Source organism: Malurus melanocephalus, unplaced genomic scaffold (genome assembly GCF_030028575.1).
Source record: "Malurus melanocephalus ecotype Western Australia unplaced genomic scaffold, MMel_1.1 scaffold_499, whole genome shotgun sequence".
Lineage (NCBI taxonomy): Eukaryota > Metazoa > Chordata > Aves > Passeriformes > Maluridae > Malurus > Malurus melanocephalus.
In genome coordinates this window covers 243,104-259,338 of record NW_026623731.1, presented here as the reverse complement: position 1 = coordinate 259,338, position 16,235 = coordinate 243,104, and the positions used below count along the sequence as shown (strand labels likewise).

The following is a 16,235-nucleotide window of genomic DNA, read 5'->3' as shown; positions in this document are numbered from 1 at the left end:
TAATTCTGCAAATGTTCTTAAGTCAGTATTAAGATGACAGGAATTTTAAAAAAACAAGTAAGAAAAATCTCAGAAACTCAACATTAAATTTTASATGTTGATACCAAGTTTAAAGAAGTTTTGAGTCACCTTCTCTGCATGTTATGTTTGYATCTATTTTGATGCGAATGTGCTACCCATTCTTAAGTAGCAGAACTAGTATTTTAGCTGATAATTCCCAGATCCAGATGCTTGTTCTTGGATTTCCTTATAAAAAACCATGGTTTTAAAGGTTTATTTTGCACTCTGGGAAGTCATGAGGTTGGGGCTGGTTTGTCCCAGAAGTTCAGAGATCAGAATTGGGAGTTTCTCATGAAAAATATCCTTCTGATAGTCTCCTTCCATGAAAGGAATCTGCTCAGCTGGAGACAGTCATAGCAGCGAATGGAGGGGACTGCCTAGGTTATGACAACATGAAATCTTAATGTTCAGTGAGCAAACTCGGGAAGGGACTGTTGTATTCTGTAAGATCTGCAATCATCTGCTCTCTCAGTTCTGGGAATGAAGCTGCTGCCTAGTCTAAGCAACGTACAAGTACAAAAATGCGTTCTTTAAGTGCATTATTCCAGACCAGGGGTGGATAGGAAGGGTGAGGAGGACAGTAGTACTGTTGGAGGATGCCTATGTGATGATTAAGTATGCAGCTTTTCAGTTGTCTTCATGTTTTTCCTATCTCCTCCCAATTCCACATACCCAGTCTTGTAACTGATGATCTGACGACCTGCTCTCTGAAACTTCCTCACTCTTCTGTGAGCAAGCAGTGGCAAACCTTTGTGAAACAAAGAGCAAGGCACTACAAAATGAGAGGGCAGTACTATTTTGGTTRTTGATCAGTTGGACTACATATTTGCTCTGATGCTAAAATGAGAAGTGAGCAAGTGATTYTTGACTACTTCAAATTTTGAGCACTGAATCAATCATATGTCTTTTAACTCCTCATCATGTCTGAAAATGAAGTCAGATTCCTGTATTACCTTACATTGCAACAGAATGATAACTTGAGATGTCTTATATAATTTTAAAGAAGTAATGATATATTAGTGTTTATGACTGGGAAAAGAGCTGCCTTGCACTGTTTGGGAATCATATTTTTTTGTAAAACATGAGTAGTCTTGCACAGAACATTTACTCTAATGAGAGACTCAACCCCAAAATATTTGAGAGGTTATGATGAACAATTATAAAATAGTAAGTAATTTTTTTTTTTAATGAGGTGTATATATCTCTGTTGTTTGAAAAACTAGTGGTGGTTTCTGACAGRATTCATTTGGACAAAGAGTTGCTGGAATTGGTCTTTATGCTACTACCACATGATACCTCTCTCTAGATTGTTTATGCTACTATGAAGAGATCTGCAAAGGAAATGAGGTGCTTCCTATGTAATCAACTGGTCAACTGCTGTTTCCTCTATCGGGAATAATGTTGGCGATTACCCACAGTCGCTGCATTTGCATTGTTGTCCTGAACAGGGAATAAGAGACTCTGAAGCAGTAGGAGGAAAAGAGAAGTGGCTATGGCTGAAATACTGCAGTTGCAGAAAGAAAGTRGCTTTTTACTCTCATAGTTAAGCTTTTTAGTGCTTCCCTGTTTTAATGACTGTTTGATGGCACAATGAAATGYTACCTTTAGCCTATTTAATTGGGCTATTTAAACGTGTGTCTGGACCCTGTCTCTGGACTGACATTGTTAATTGACTGCTCCTTGAAATCTCATTTTCTTTTAATAATTTTGTTTACTTTCCTTTTGTGGCTTGTTTTATTGGAAGGGTGGTACTGTGCTCTCTGCCAGACTTCGGMGACTCTGGCCTGTAAAACTCTGTTCGTGTTTGTCTGTGGACARCATCTGAGACAACATCTAATGCAGTCTTTCGGAAGATCTCTTGGCACTGCTGAGTAATTGCTCCAGCATTTGTGTGATTCCTGCTTTAGCTGAACCCTTGTCTTTCTACGCTCAGGACATGTAAAAATATTTTGGAGGCTGGTGTTTGAAGCCGGTGATTGGAGCCCTAATGTACTCTGCACTCAGTGGATCCTGATGTTTTGAAGAAAACATTCTTTACAATAGAAAATAACATCATCCTGGTATTTGATAACTTCAATTACATACCTTGTTACTTTTAGTTGAAGCTGTAGAAAACTGTGTTTGCTTGTGTATGGTGCTACTCATAGACATGGGTTGCTATGTCCTCTAGCACTAAAACAAAATTATGATCCAAGTTCTCCTCAGTTAAGTGATTTARTTAGTGAATTATAGTCTGATTTTATTTTATTTGCCTTTTTTAAGGTCTATTATACTGAGTTTCAAATACTGTGTTACTTTCATAATGTTTTGTTTGTTCATCCTTATGCAAGTGAGAGAGATGTTTAGACAGGGATGATGAAATTCCTGCATTCCCACAGATAACTGGCTTGTTTCCACTGTAGAAGCCAGCCTCTAGCATACTGCTGGTTGGTTGGGTTTCTGGATCTGCAGAAGCATTCCTAGCCTCTGTAAACTACTGCTATTGGTTTTATTTTGGGTGTCAATACCTACCCAAGGGCAAAGTATCTGGATAAGATTTCTTATTTGTAGCTTAAGCTGATAAAATGGCTTTCTAACAGCAAGGGAATGCTCCCTTCACTCCTTCTTCAATTKAACAGGTTTATTTGGGCTTTTTTTAATCCCTTCTTTATGCTGACATTGGTTTTATGTGACTCCATGGTGAAGTTCTTAGGAAAGCTGGGAGACTAGGATTTAATTGTTGTTGGGCTTTTCTCTCTGAACTAGCTCATTAGAGCTCACCTTAATGCTTGTGTTGAAATAATTGAAATGACACATAGCTAGAATGGGGGTAGATAGGACAACGGAAAGCTCCTTGCAGTGTAACTGTTAGTTGCCATTGGTTTAGCTGAACGTCATGTTCTCCCTCGCTTCCACAAACAGGGCATAAGGAGTAATTTTTCTGTTGAGGTTTACTATTCAGTAAACGAATGGATTACCCATCCAGTAATYAACAATTACTGTCAGGAATTTATTTCTAGGTCTATGCGACTAGTATATTCCATGTTCTGTTCTAATAATAATAATGTTGAAGATTTGTAAAAGAAGAAAGTATTCAGGTTAGATTTTCAAAGATACAAAGATTTTCATGTTAGATAAGCCTGTTTAGAGGGCAGGACCTTTCAGCCAATGAACTTGCTTCCAGTCTGGCAAAACAGACACTATTGTAGATTGGGAGCTAGTGTGAGACACTATTGTAGATTGGGAGCTAGTGTGGAGCCCCATTGGAAAAAAGGAAGTTGGTAGGTAATTGGAATGTAAAACGCTTGTTCTGAGAAGGGTGCCAGCTCAAGTACAAAACATTAAAGGGTATTGTTATATTGATAGCTACATGATATCTTCTCTTTTAAATCTAAAAGTAAACAGAGTAGTGAGGCAGTAAAATCAGAAGTAATGCGTTGGTTGTGCAGGTGCCTTATGAAGAAATCTTTTTATATGCTTGGAACTGCTTTTAGCTAGCTTTTTTTTTTGTTAGCATGGAGGATTTTGTAGTATGAAAGCAGTCAAAAGAAAGCATCACAAAAGAGGGAGTGCAAAACCATTGTCAGTATGAAGATAATATATATGCTGTTACCGCAGAGAAAGCCCTTTTAGCTGTCAGCAGTTGTTTTTAAATGCAGCTGAGGCTGAATGACATTCACCAAGCCCACTGCTTGATGAAATTGTTGCCAAAGATTATACAACAGGATTAAGTAGGATTTACAGAGAGAAGGCTATCAACAGATGAATTTTAGCAAACTATTAAAATTACTAAAGATTTTTCACAATCTCTCTGCGGCCTTGGTAGTCTTGTCAACCAACATTAAGATAATTAGTGGCATTAATAAACTGATCTGTAAGTTTTAAGAAATGATCCAATTCCTTTAATATAAAAATAAATAAGWCATTCAAAATGAGACTTCCTGGAGGAGTTTTTGAGTGACAGAATTAAAAAAATCCAAACAAACAAAACCACAGTTCTTTTTTGGACATGCTCCTATTTGGAAGTTACAATGTCAGGTTATAATGTTCTTTTCAAGTGTTCGAGTTAATGCTTCTAATGTCAAAACTGTGTGGCAATTTCATGTGTAAATTCGACTACGTGTTTGGTTGTATCTGTAGTGAATGAATATCCTGTTTTATGAATGTGTGGTAGAAGTAACCAGAAGGATGTCTTAGCTTGTGTGTGTGTGTGTGTTTACTCTAGACAAGGCTGCATATAAAAGCAGCWTGGTTGTATGGCTGTTAGGACACAGATCATCTCACTAAATTCCATTCAACTCAACATTTTCAGTTTGGGTTTTTTTTTTCCAGAACTGTTTTTGTAGATGTTGGTTATTTCATAGGCTGAAGTATGACTGTTTTGCCCTTAAAAAGGAAAGGGGAAAGTAAGTATTTCAGTTAGGGAAGAAAAATAATAATGGTTCAGAAAGAGGTGCTTTGCCTCATTTCAAATAAAATTGCATTTAGTGGTACACTTTGACATTTTATTATTACTTGAAACCTTCTTGACTGCTTTTTTGAAATCCAGTCAAAGGTTGGATTTAAATCAGAATGATTAGTTTTGAAGTCTGGGTNTTTTTTTTTTTTTTTTTTTTTGGTAAAATCTTCAAGTTTTTTTTTCATGTAGCGTTTGCGCTGCAGTTTGTCTACTTTAGAAGAATCAGGCTTATTTTTCTATTAGGCTTGTTAGCATTCCTACTTCAAACTCCTGACTAATTAGCCTGGTTGCCAAAGCTCCTGCATGCAGAGTATCAGATAGCACCAGCGTTTTTCTAGTTCAGTCAGTGTAGCTGGATGTCTTAACCCTCTATGGTACTGATCCCAGTTCATCCCACAGGCATGAGAAACTAGGGTAACACAATATAGTTTATCATTACAGAGTTGAAGCTAGCTCAAATTTTACTGGCTGTGTCAGCATAAATATATRGCACAAACCCTTGTTTCATTATGTAAAAATAACTGGTTTTTATGGTTTCCTTTGATACCCTGTTGCATCATACTAAAGCCTGATRCTAAAACAGTAAAAATGTAGTGCTAATTACAAGAAATGAATACAGACAACTGTTCATTTAAACAATTGTTGGTGTCACTTTTTGTTTGTCATGTTGTGAGACTTTCCTATATTTTCAGTATAGAGGTTCTACTAAATAAAATTAAAATAGTACTTTGTCAAGTGAATGTCAGGTGGTTGAAGTGAGAGTGGTTTCTGAGYTGCGCTATGTATTTGCTGGTGTCATCGATGGGTACCAGTTTGTGAAATTTAAGTTTCAGTTGATCTACTGGTTCTTTGATTTAATCTTCAGCCTATGTCAGGAATGTGAAGTTGCCACTGTAAATGGTTAGAGASAGACAAGATATTGGATTTAGTTTGTACTGTGTAGTGTATGTAGTTCTGGACACTAGAGAATCCATGTGGGAGGGAAATGTTGAGAATAATTTTATTTGTGCCATGTATACTAAAACTGTGATCAGCTTTGGGAAGACAGCCACAAAAAACCAGGCTTCATGAGTTTGATTGGTGGTGGAAATACTTTTTTCAGTAACGCAGCTTTCTGCTGTAAGTAGATTGACATTTCTGTCAATCTGCTTTTCACACAAAAAGAAGTATCTTTTCAGCTTTTAGTGGTTTTACAGATGCATTTGAAAACTAGTTGTATGGTATTTTTTATGGATTTAAGACTATTTCTAAGACATTCCTCTATGTGAGTTTTATTGTAGAGGAAAAACTGTAACCTTTTTAAGTTGTAGAGGAATTATCATGTAACTCTGGAATCCAGCAATTTGTATCCCAGTTATAGAAATAGCCTTAAGATTACAGTATTCTAAACTTTATTTGGTGACTGTAGAAAATTTATTTATCTAAATACCATGTATTTGCGGAATAAATCTTTACACTTGGCTCATCAGCACTGCTAGTCTCTGCTAGGCTGCTGCATTCCTGCTGCCCTCTTTGGTCTGGTGCTTGTCTGACCTGTGTGAAGACTTCACAGCCAAGCCAGCATAGTCTGAGACAAAGAAAAAAATGTAAGTGTCTGCTGGCTTATAGTGCTGGTATATCAGGTATGTGCTGATGCTAGTGCAGAAGTGGGAATAAAGTGTCCAGCTTGGCAGAGGTTGCTGTTTCGTGGTTCCTTCAAGTTAAAACAAGGTGCCATCAGAAGGACAGTTTCCTCCAACTGCTAGCAGTGACAATTTCTTTCACAGTGAATGAAGGGAAGGGAAATATCTTCCAAATTGGCCTGATTCATGTTGCTGTGCAGCTACAGGATTCTGGTGCCTGGCATAAGCCAGGAGATGGGAATGAGTGTGTGAGTRTGAGGAAGTAAGTGCTTTCTGCAGCTCTAGAGTTTCTGTTGCTTTAAACTCACTGTGTATCTACACTTTTAATGTTAAAGTAAGGGAACTCTTTTTTTTGTGGCCTGATTGATGCATGAAGATGATTTAAACACAGGGTTTGCAGCTCTGCAAGTAGCAATGCCAATGAAAAATCAGACTTGTAGTGCCTGAACTTTCATTCTCCCCCTTCAATTTTCCTGTTGTGTTTTGGTTTGAGGTGGATGTAATAACCTGTTTCTCTTCCTCTAAATGGGTCTGTTTGAAAGCAACACAGTAAACAGTATGGAGAACTCTGATTTATTTCAGTGGCTTTTTAGGATGCAATTGTTTTGGGCGGATTATCTGTACTTCTAATTCTTCTCCTTTAAGTTGTTCATTAGCATTTGTCTTTTAGTTGCATGACAGTGAGAGGTTGTAGATAAATAGTAGAAAAGTAAATGATATTTTTTTGAGGCCCATTGCTATTTTTTATTTTTCCTCTTTTAAATATGTAATTTAAACCTTTATTTTGGTTTTGACTGGCTTTTTACCTGGTTTCAAGTATGATTGAACTCTTCCTGTACGTCTCTTTTGTAGTCGGAGACTTTCAAGTTACTTTGGTACACCAAACATATACCAATTACTTTTCTGCTTCGTTTCTGTCATATCACATTCAAGCAATTTTCCTAATAATAAGCTTTTTTTGGGTATGCTCTTTTTCAGACTGTCTGTTGGCAGTCACTGCAAGGTCCTCAGTGTTAGGGTATTGGGAGAATCACTAAATGATACCAGCATCATAAAGGGTGGTATGTTTTGACTTGGGGGTATGGTTTAACCTCCTGTAGCTTTATTTTTATTTTGAATTTAATCAGTCTAATGAATGATTAAATAGTTACCAAACTGTTGGTAGTGCTTATTGTTGGGAACATGTTCTGTTTGATTTCTTCAGTTAACTGCAGTAGGTTTCKTTTTGTACAAAGAACATGTACAATCATGTACAATCTACATGTTCTCCGGTTGATTGTGTAAATGCTGTCCACTGCAGCTTAACAAAGCCCTGCAGGGGGCAGGCAGCAGCTGTGTTGGAAGTGCTGTGTTGATTTTGCCGATCCTTACTGTAGGTTTGAAAATTGAGAGCTGGAAGGTAATGCCTGTCATGCTTTTGAGGAACGCCCTTGGCAGATTCTTTTTTCATTTTTAATGGTAACTGCTTCTCRAGTCGCAAATCTTATGTGAAGAGTCTTCATGTTGCTTGTGTAATAATGTCTTTTATAAAAGGTTATGAAAATTTCAGTGTATTCAGAATGAAGTATGGTTGATGTCTGCACAAAGAATCTAGTGGCTCTGGTAAAAGTCTAGTTTGAAAACAACTTGTTTTGTTTTGAAGTTGTTAGGAAATACTCTGCTTCATCTACCTGGTGTAGATGGGTCTCTTTTGAAACTTAATTTTTTTTTCTGTGAGGTGTAAGTTAGCAGGAAAGTATTCAAGATTACAGTAATGTTTGTTTCATCCCAAGAGTTTCTGTATTAATTAGTCTTGCTGCTGGGGACAGATAGGTGACAGGAAGTAGGGACAATGCATATAAAGTATACAGTGAAATATTTTCATCTATGATAATTCAAGGTTTACATGGGCATTCAAGCTGCATTTATGAAAGTTAATCCATTTTTAGAGGATGTGATAGTAATGGACTTGAATTTTTGCCTTGGTTTAGGATTTTGTGTAACATTAGTCATACAGGGGATCTTGCATTACATTTATATTGTGGCAGTGTTTGTAGTACCTCTTGGTTTTTGGTCTTGAGGTTTTGTTTTTTTGTACTGTAGTAGGGCTGGTTCCTAAGATGTAATTTTCCTCAGGAAAATAGAGGGTTTCACTTCACACATTCACAGAGTTATGATCTCTGTGTTTTGGGTTATTGGTAATTCTCTCTGACAGAAAGCTCAGCTGTTGGTTGTGCTTCTGTGAACATTCAGTGTCTAAATTATTGTGGCAGAATGACTCATTCTGCAGTGGAAAGTCTTTGTTGATCCAGGTATCAAAGGCTTGAAAAAGGAAATAAAGCTGATGATTTTTTTTTATAGGAGCTGCTTTTCCTCTGTATTTTCTTCCTTTCTTCTCTTAGAACTATTAAAGGTAGTCTTTCTTTAATCATGAAGCTGCACTTTTTCAAGTTAACACAAAAACTATGGTTTAGTAAGAACACTGCTTTTCTTTGCTGCATGGAAGGAAAACAGTTTATAACAGTTCCTAGGATTTTTTAAAAGAACTATTTGGAATTCCTTTTTAGTAGTATTGTCTGTCCTGAAGTTTCAAATTKAGCAGTCATTATGGGAATTGAGTGCTAGAATTGGGAATGAGTACTAGAAACCTCATGCTCGTGTAATTTCACTGTGCTTATTTCCGTACTAATTTAAGTGGGTTTTAAAAAAAATCTTATATTCATTAGAATTCCACAGATTTGTTGTGTACATATGGCTTTTTGTTGCATACATATGGAGGGGCAAAGGAAGTTATTCCATTTTACTGTGTGGACTGACACCAGGTCAGATACAAAGGCATTATATCAGTGTTTCAGAATATCCTACAGTGATAATACTGTTGCTATGCTGACCTGTTACATCAATATTGTGACCTGAATTAATTTGAAAGCAACTTGTATGTGCTTTAATTCTAATTTTTGCACTATGGATTGGTTTATTATTTACATGCTAATAGCAAAACTCCTGATCAACAAGTACGTGTCCCTGCGTAGTAATTGCAGCTTAGATATCTGTAGATTTTTGCCTGCAGAATTTGAATGGGGCACAAAGAAAGATGCGATGTTCTTAATGCTGGATTTTGGTATTTTCTGAATGCAGTCATGCAGAATGTGCATGCAAGGCAAACAGTGTTATCAATGCAGTTAAAAAAGATCAAACATAGCCTCTTGGAGGTGGTGCAGATGAGGATTTCTGAAGGGAAACTTGTGTATTCTTTGCTGCTCCAGAGATAGAATAGTTTACAGAATGAATAGTGAGTAATATACTTAAGTATCAAAGTATGTCATGCAGTGTGATGGATACAGGTGGGATAGGAGTTAAAAGCCTGTCGGTATTCTTTGCTGGCTTGTGAGAATAATAGTCTTGATCTCATTCATTGCTGTGCCCTGCATATTGTGATAATTCTCTCTCTCATTATCACCTCTGACACTTAAAAAGGAGGAGTTTCCTTTCTCAGATGTGAGCATGGCTGTAGATTATGGCTCCTGGATGTTACTGCTTTGTTTGCAGAAGCCTCCCTGACTCTTCAGGAAGTCCAGGTTTCCCAGCTGTAAATCCCATTGTGTCACATTGTAGGCTTTTTCCAAGCTTCATGTACRCTGCAGTCTTTTTATCTCTTTCTACTTTTTTTTTCATATTCTTTCTTGACTAAGATATTCTTGTGTATAAAGAATGGTATAATGCGCAGAAAGAGAGGTTTGGAGAAGATTTTCTTTTGTGGCAATTTTTTTTTGATAACCAAAGTTTTGGATAACCAAGGTATTAAACACCTCTGCCTTCTGTAATTTATTAACACTTTTCATACGTGTATGTAACTAGTCTTCATAACTGGAAAGGGGAACTTGAGTTGCTCTTCTCTGCATCTTCTACTTACTTGCATTTCTCTATAGCACAACTTCAAATGAGTGGTCTTGATTACTACTAATTACTGCTTTAAAGCAGAAATCCACCCTTGAGAGCAATTGGGAACTAGATTTAAAGATCAAACAATCACTTTCRTTTAGCTTCATGGAAAACACTGATGATGACTGGTGTGTGAACTTRTATGTCACATTTTCAGTTTTAAGTGTGACTTGAGTGTTCCGTGTGACTTTGTTATGTATTAAAATTCGTTAGATTCTTGCTTTTGTAGTGCTYTTTTTCATTTAATGATGGTCTGAGGTTCTTGAGGAGAATGTCAGAGGAGGGTAATAGCACTGAGAACGCAGAGGTTTTCTAAAAATGTTCAAAGTTTTTCATGAGATTTTGTAGAATGTTGAAGTCTTTTCACCTTGTGAAAGTGTTGTTTTGGGTGTTTCATTCTGATGTTTTTGTGTGTTCCTATTTTAATTTTCTAAAAACAGAGTTTTGGAACATTTAACCCATTGGTTTTGAAGCAGTTACTGCCTGTCATTAGCTTTATGCAAAAAAGTAATAACTAGGTATTTGAAATGCTTTTATAAAGTCTTTCTTTGTACCTAATGAAGAGGTGGTGCAGCTTATTTTTGTTTGTAAAACCAAGAAACAATGGTTAACTGGCAATTATTATGTAAGTTGAAACCTTTTGAGTAGGTTATGCTTTTGGAAACTACCGTAAGTTCATTTGATAGTGATAAAAAGGAATAATTATGCTTTGTATTTGATAAAATTGGCCTTTATGATTTGAAAAGCCTAAAAAGCTGTATGCTCTTTAAAATACATTTTGCAGTCTAGATGATCAGAATTAAAATGATGTGAAAATTGACTGTGCTTGTGTGGCTGAAGACTGGTCTGTATCCTCACATTCCTGCATGAGCCATGAACTTGCACAGCACATGGATAAAATATCTAACATGATCAATGATAGAGCTAAAATGGCTTATGATGCATAAAACTCCTGAGAGGAATTTAGGAGTTCATATACTTAAATAATTAGTCACTCTTAAAATCCAAAAACATTTTAATTTATTTTTGGTAATTTATAAATGGCAGTTCTCATCTTTAGAGAAAGGTGGGTTCAAGAGCTTTGTAAGTGTTTTGGGGATATTCCTTTGCTTACAAGAATACAATAAGCAATAATAGATACTTCTGTATCTATCTGGTTTAGGAAAGAAATTTTTATTCTTTAGCTTCTTTTCTTAACCCAAGTTCTCTTTACGAACTGCAGTAAATGTGCCTAGCAGTCTTGACAAAGAAATTCAGAAGTAAATGAGTTTGAGGATGAAATATGAAACTCTGAAAAATAAGCACTGTAATGCGGAGTTGGAGTGGAGAGTGGAAATTTAAGTGCAGTGCCTGCCTTGTTGTCTGAGTGTGAGTGGTGGYGTCGGTCTCTTTGTGTAGTTGAGATTTATCTGCTAAGCATGTGGGCAGAAAGTTCAATACAGCCATAAGGTTATACACACCCACAAATGCACATGTGATATCTAAAATAATAATTAAGACTAGAAGGGTTTTTTTTTTTTCTCTGTAGTCTCCTATTCCCTGATTTTTTTTTTTTAAATGTGAAACGAATTAGTTCCATGTTATCAAATACTTTTATTTAAATCTGTAATAGTCCAGCAATGCCCCAAGGTATGGTTTGGAACATAATGGAAATGAAACATTAAAGGGAGTTTTATATGGGGAAGTGATAGAAGATTGTGATGCCGTTGTGCAGTCTTTTTTAAAAGAAAACTTTGGAAAAAGTGGGGGACGAGGGGGTTATGGTGTGTACTGTGGGGACACACCTTGGGAAGCTACCATGGAAGGAGGAGGGGCAAGTGGACAGTCAGTGGTCAGTGCATTCAATTGCTTTTCTATGCAGATTGTCAAATGGCAGTACTTCAGAAAATCACATTACTTCTTTTAGAAAATGAAGACAAAGCTTGCTTTATACAGACATTGTATCTTGAGAATTCAGAATGCAGTTTGTCTTATCTGCTTTATTAGTATCTGGAAGTAGAAGTAAATTGTAACACTAAATCATAAAATACTGTTTTTATTAATTTTAACAACAGTGACAAAAATCGGCAGTTTAGAAAGGTTCTTGAATTGCTTTTTGCATCTTCTCTGAATGGACTTATGTTCCATTCCTTTGCTTATCAATCTCCGCTGTATTTTTAAAAAATGTCCAGATAAAAGGCGTGGCTAGCGTGCAGTGCAATGTGTCCTCGGCAAAAAAAAATCTCCTCTCCCTAAAAAATATAAAAAAATGGTAAAATCAACTGGAATGTTATCTATAGGAATACATGCAGTATTTCAATACATAATGCAGGGAAAAGATTAGCAATATGCTAATTTTTCTCTCTTAATTCTTGCTTCAGCAGTACCTTGAGATGGTGGTGGGGAAGACCTTATATGAAGGGTTCTWAGCAGGGTAGGATTGTGCTTCATGATACTTCTGTAGAAAGCTCATGTGTTGCCTTTTGCAATAATCAAACAAATGGATTGAAATCTTAAGTTGATTATAAAATACCATGGCTGTTKTGAAGCATCATGGTTAAGGAATATTAACAGAAGAGGCAATCATTTACGTCAAATTCACACAAGAGAGTGTGTGGAACATGGCTCAGAATATTACCTGTGAGTATGCTCTCCTTTCTAGAGATGATGACATGCTTAGATTTATTTTTCTTTTAACAGCTACAAAACTTTCCAACCCACTTGGAAATGCGGCATATCTGGCCTAGGAGAGCTTGGTAAAGTTAAAAGGGGCAAGTAGTAGCAAGGTACCTACTGCTGAGAATTAAAGATGCTGTTCTGGAGGTACAGATGAAAAGCATGCCAGTTATCAAGGGAAGTGTGAAAGGAGGCTGGCATGGCTGAACATCAGGCAAAAATAGTTACTAGAAAGCTGAAGTAATATCCAAATGAGGAAAATTGCGAGGATGTAACAAGTAGAATATAAAAACATAAGAGAAAAATTTCGAGGAATGCTTTTGAATCAGCATTTGTTAAGAGAGAGCAAAGCAAGAAAGCCTGTTACTAGAGCCAGACCAGGTTCATCCAGCAACTGGGAAGTGAGGGATGAAGTAATTTTACAAAGTGGACTGAAATTGCTCTTAGGTGGACACCTTCAGGTCATCGGATGCAAACGCAGTGTAAAGTCAATGTTACGGTGGTTGTTTACTGGGTATTTTATCTGTGTGAGAAGACGCTTGATTATCCTACAGCATTCATGGATACATGGTATCTATGAGAACAGATTGTGGAGAGGTCAATAGAACTTGGAAAAATAAGTTGTCCTTCAGACCTTTGCAACTCACTGAAGGATTTAGTAAGAACACATGTAAGGAAGTTCCAATTTGCTGTGATATCTAGGGTTTCCAGAAGTCATTTGGTAGCATACTGCATGAGAGAAGGGTAAGTCCTTGTATGGATAACTAGTTAGTAATTAGGTATATATAATTAAAGACAAGAAATGTAGTCAGGATGCTTTTCGGAGGTAGTAGCTGTTACAAAAATGTTCACAGTTGAAGATTTGAGACCTACTTTTGTATTATTGTAATTAAGTTCAGAGTGTATACAGAGGTGGGAGTTAGCTGGAGTGAGGAATGTGGAAACTGTGACTCCTTTCAGGAAAGATCACTAATTTGGAAGTACAAATGTTCTGTGGGAACATCAGTGCAGGCTCAGAAAGATTAATTCTGTAAATTGTTACGATAGCAACAGAGAATAAAACACAGTTGGCCATTGTTTAGGTCCATGGTGCATTTCATTGGACTGCTGTATTGGTGTAGGCTTTGGAATATCCTTGCAAGAACAGTGCTTACTTCTGCATGTATCTAGGTGACACAGATGTTTAAGTGTAGGTTACTTGACTTTTTAATTCCTTTTAAAATATTCTTTTTTCAAGATTGTCTGAATGATAGAGTACCTTCAATAAGTACCTCAGTTTTTTGCTGTTCAAAGAAACATTTTGATGTGTGTCCTGTGGTCAGGTGTAGTACTGGAAAGGGCCGTGCTGAGCATAAAATATATCACTGTGCTCAGCAACTAAGGATTTGCCTATTTCAAAGCYTCTGGGGAGTAAAGGTAAGAGCAATGATTATTAACCTGTAGTGTAAACTTGGCAAAGTCTACCGCAGACTTGACGATCCTTGATTCCTCTTGAGTGCAGGGCCCTATGAGTGCTGGGATTTATGCAAGGGGCAAAAGTTGTCTAGGTGGAGACCACTGGGGAACTMAAATTTGAATTTGGAGTTGTTGTTCAGACCAGTAGTGGAGTAGCATGAGCAGACAGTATCCTCCTTAAGTTTGGCGTGCTGCAATAATGCACAGGTTCCRATGGCTAAGGAAAACACTTGAGAAGGTGAATTTATAATGGTTTGAAGCCATTGCCATTGCAGTTATAGTGGAGCCACCTGGTTGACAGCTGCAATCCCTTATTTCACCTKGTGTTGCTGCTGGAGCTTTTTTCCCCTTGCAGAGTGTTTAGGGACCTGTATGAAAGACAACTTTGATTAAAATAGAAAATACAAACAAATCAAATGGTTTAACTTCCTGAAAATGCTGGTTTTGGGACAAACAGATGCCGGCGTAAGAGAGGAGTGTGTGAAGGGGTGGAAAGAGCAGAGAAAAGATGATTCTGTGATAGCAAGCTGTCCTCTTCAAGACGTGCTGCTGTTCCTTGAGCATACCCCCTTTACAGACTTGGGCTTCAGAGGTTTGTTCTCAGTAACAAAGTGTATTGAAACCAGTCTTCAAGATGTGTTTCTGGGTTTTATAAAGGGGGTTTATTAATTCACCTGATAATTGTTGTAAATATGAATATGCAAAGATTCAAGTTCAGTATTTTTATTGATATATAGTGCTTAAATTTTTTTTTCAGAATAGCCCTTTTTTCATGTTTATAATGTACTGGTTTTTAATTCTACGGTCATGAAAATTTTGAAAACCAGTTTGATTTGTGAAGGTCTGATATTTTCATAATAACTTTGTAACAAATAATAAAATAACTCCCAACCTTATAACGGTTAGCCTGCACTCAAAATTGTGGTTTTATTTCTTTATAGGATCTGGAGTTTCATGGAGTAATGAGATTCTACTTTCAAGACAAAGCAGCTGGAAATTTTGCAACAAAATGTATCCGTGTCTCTAGTACTGCCACAACTCAAGATGTGATCGAAACTCTTGCAGAGAAGTTTCGACCAGACATGCGAATGTTGTCATCCCCTAAATACTCACTTTATGAAGTGCATGTCAGTGGAGGTTTGTATTAATTCATTAAGTCCTTCCTGCATCCACACCACCATCGTATCTACCCCCAGCCAAAGTACCTTTAGGTTTGCCACCAGCTTCTGAAGCACATGAAACTTGGGTTTTTTAYTCCCAAATATGTTGCTAATATTTGGTTTTTGGGGAGTGATTTTCAAAACTTAATTACACATTCCAGGCCCGCAGTTTATGTAAGTTTTGATTATGATCGAAATGCTGTGATTGACATCCTGTTAATTTGTTGACATTTGTGATAGAGTTGCTATTTTTAGGACTAGTAGGTAAAGACTGAATTTGTAATGGGAGATTAGGAATGTTAACAAGGAGATATTAAGAGTACATCTTCTGTTCTTTGAAGTTGTGGCCCTTTGATAGGTAGTCTTATAACTCGTCTTCTTTTACTGCTAAATTGAGGGAAGTTTGACTTGATATCATTTGAAGCCACCATGTTTCTTGGAGAGATAATGTCAACTGTTACCTTAATATTACCTGTGAAGAACCTGGACATCTAAATAGCCTTTGTTACTGGTAGCATTTGTGCCTGTTGCAGATTAGAAGGTGATAGTGTGTGTGGTAGTGGTGGAGACAGATATAGAAGCTAACTTTTGGTTGTGCTTTTTCTTTTTTGTACTTCTGAAGTTTACACAAGTGCTTGAATGATCTTAGGTTCTGTACTTGAAAATCTGAAATTAATTCAATTTCTTCCACTTTAGATTTCTTTAAAAATTGGTTAGTGCTATACCTGTAGTCAAAATGAAATTGTTTTCTTTGCGGAGCATGTTCCTGATATTTAAGATAATTGAGGCATGCAAGGTGCCTCAATCAGTAGGGGTGTTTCTTACCAAATAAAAGCTAACCACGAAGACACCATTTTCTAGTGTATATGTACTGTTTCCTACTTCTCAAAGGGAAATCAAATGGCAAGACTTGGTTAAATTTTT

The 16,235-nt window shown here is 36.7% G+C and overlaps 1 protein-coding gene across 14 annotated transcripts in view; it reads left to right on the top strand.

The window, feature by feature from the left end:
• Positions 1-16,235, top strand: part of AFDN (afadin, adherens junction formation factor) — a 111,306-nt gene that overhangs the window by 17,391 nt on the left and 77,680 nt on the right. For all 14 annotated transcript variants that reach the window (XM_057381221.1, XM_057381216.1, XM_057381227.1 and 11 more), the window contains exon 2: positions 15,093-15,288. In XM_057381221.1, the coding sequence (XP_057237204.1) occupies positions 15,093-15,288 (196 nt within the window). The remainder of the gene's footprint in view (positions 1-15,092; positions 15,289-16,235) is intronic.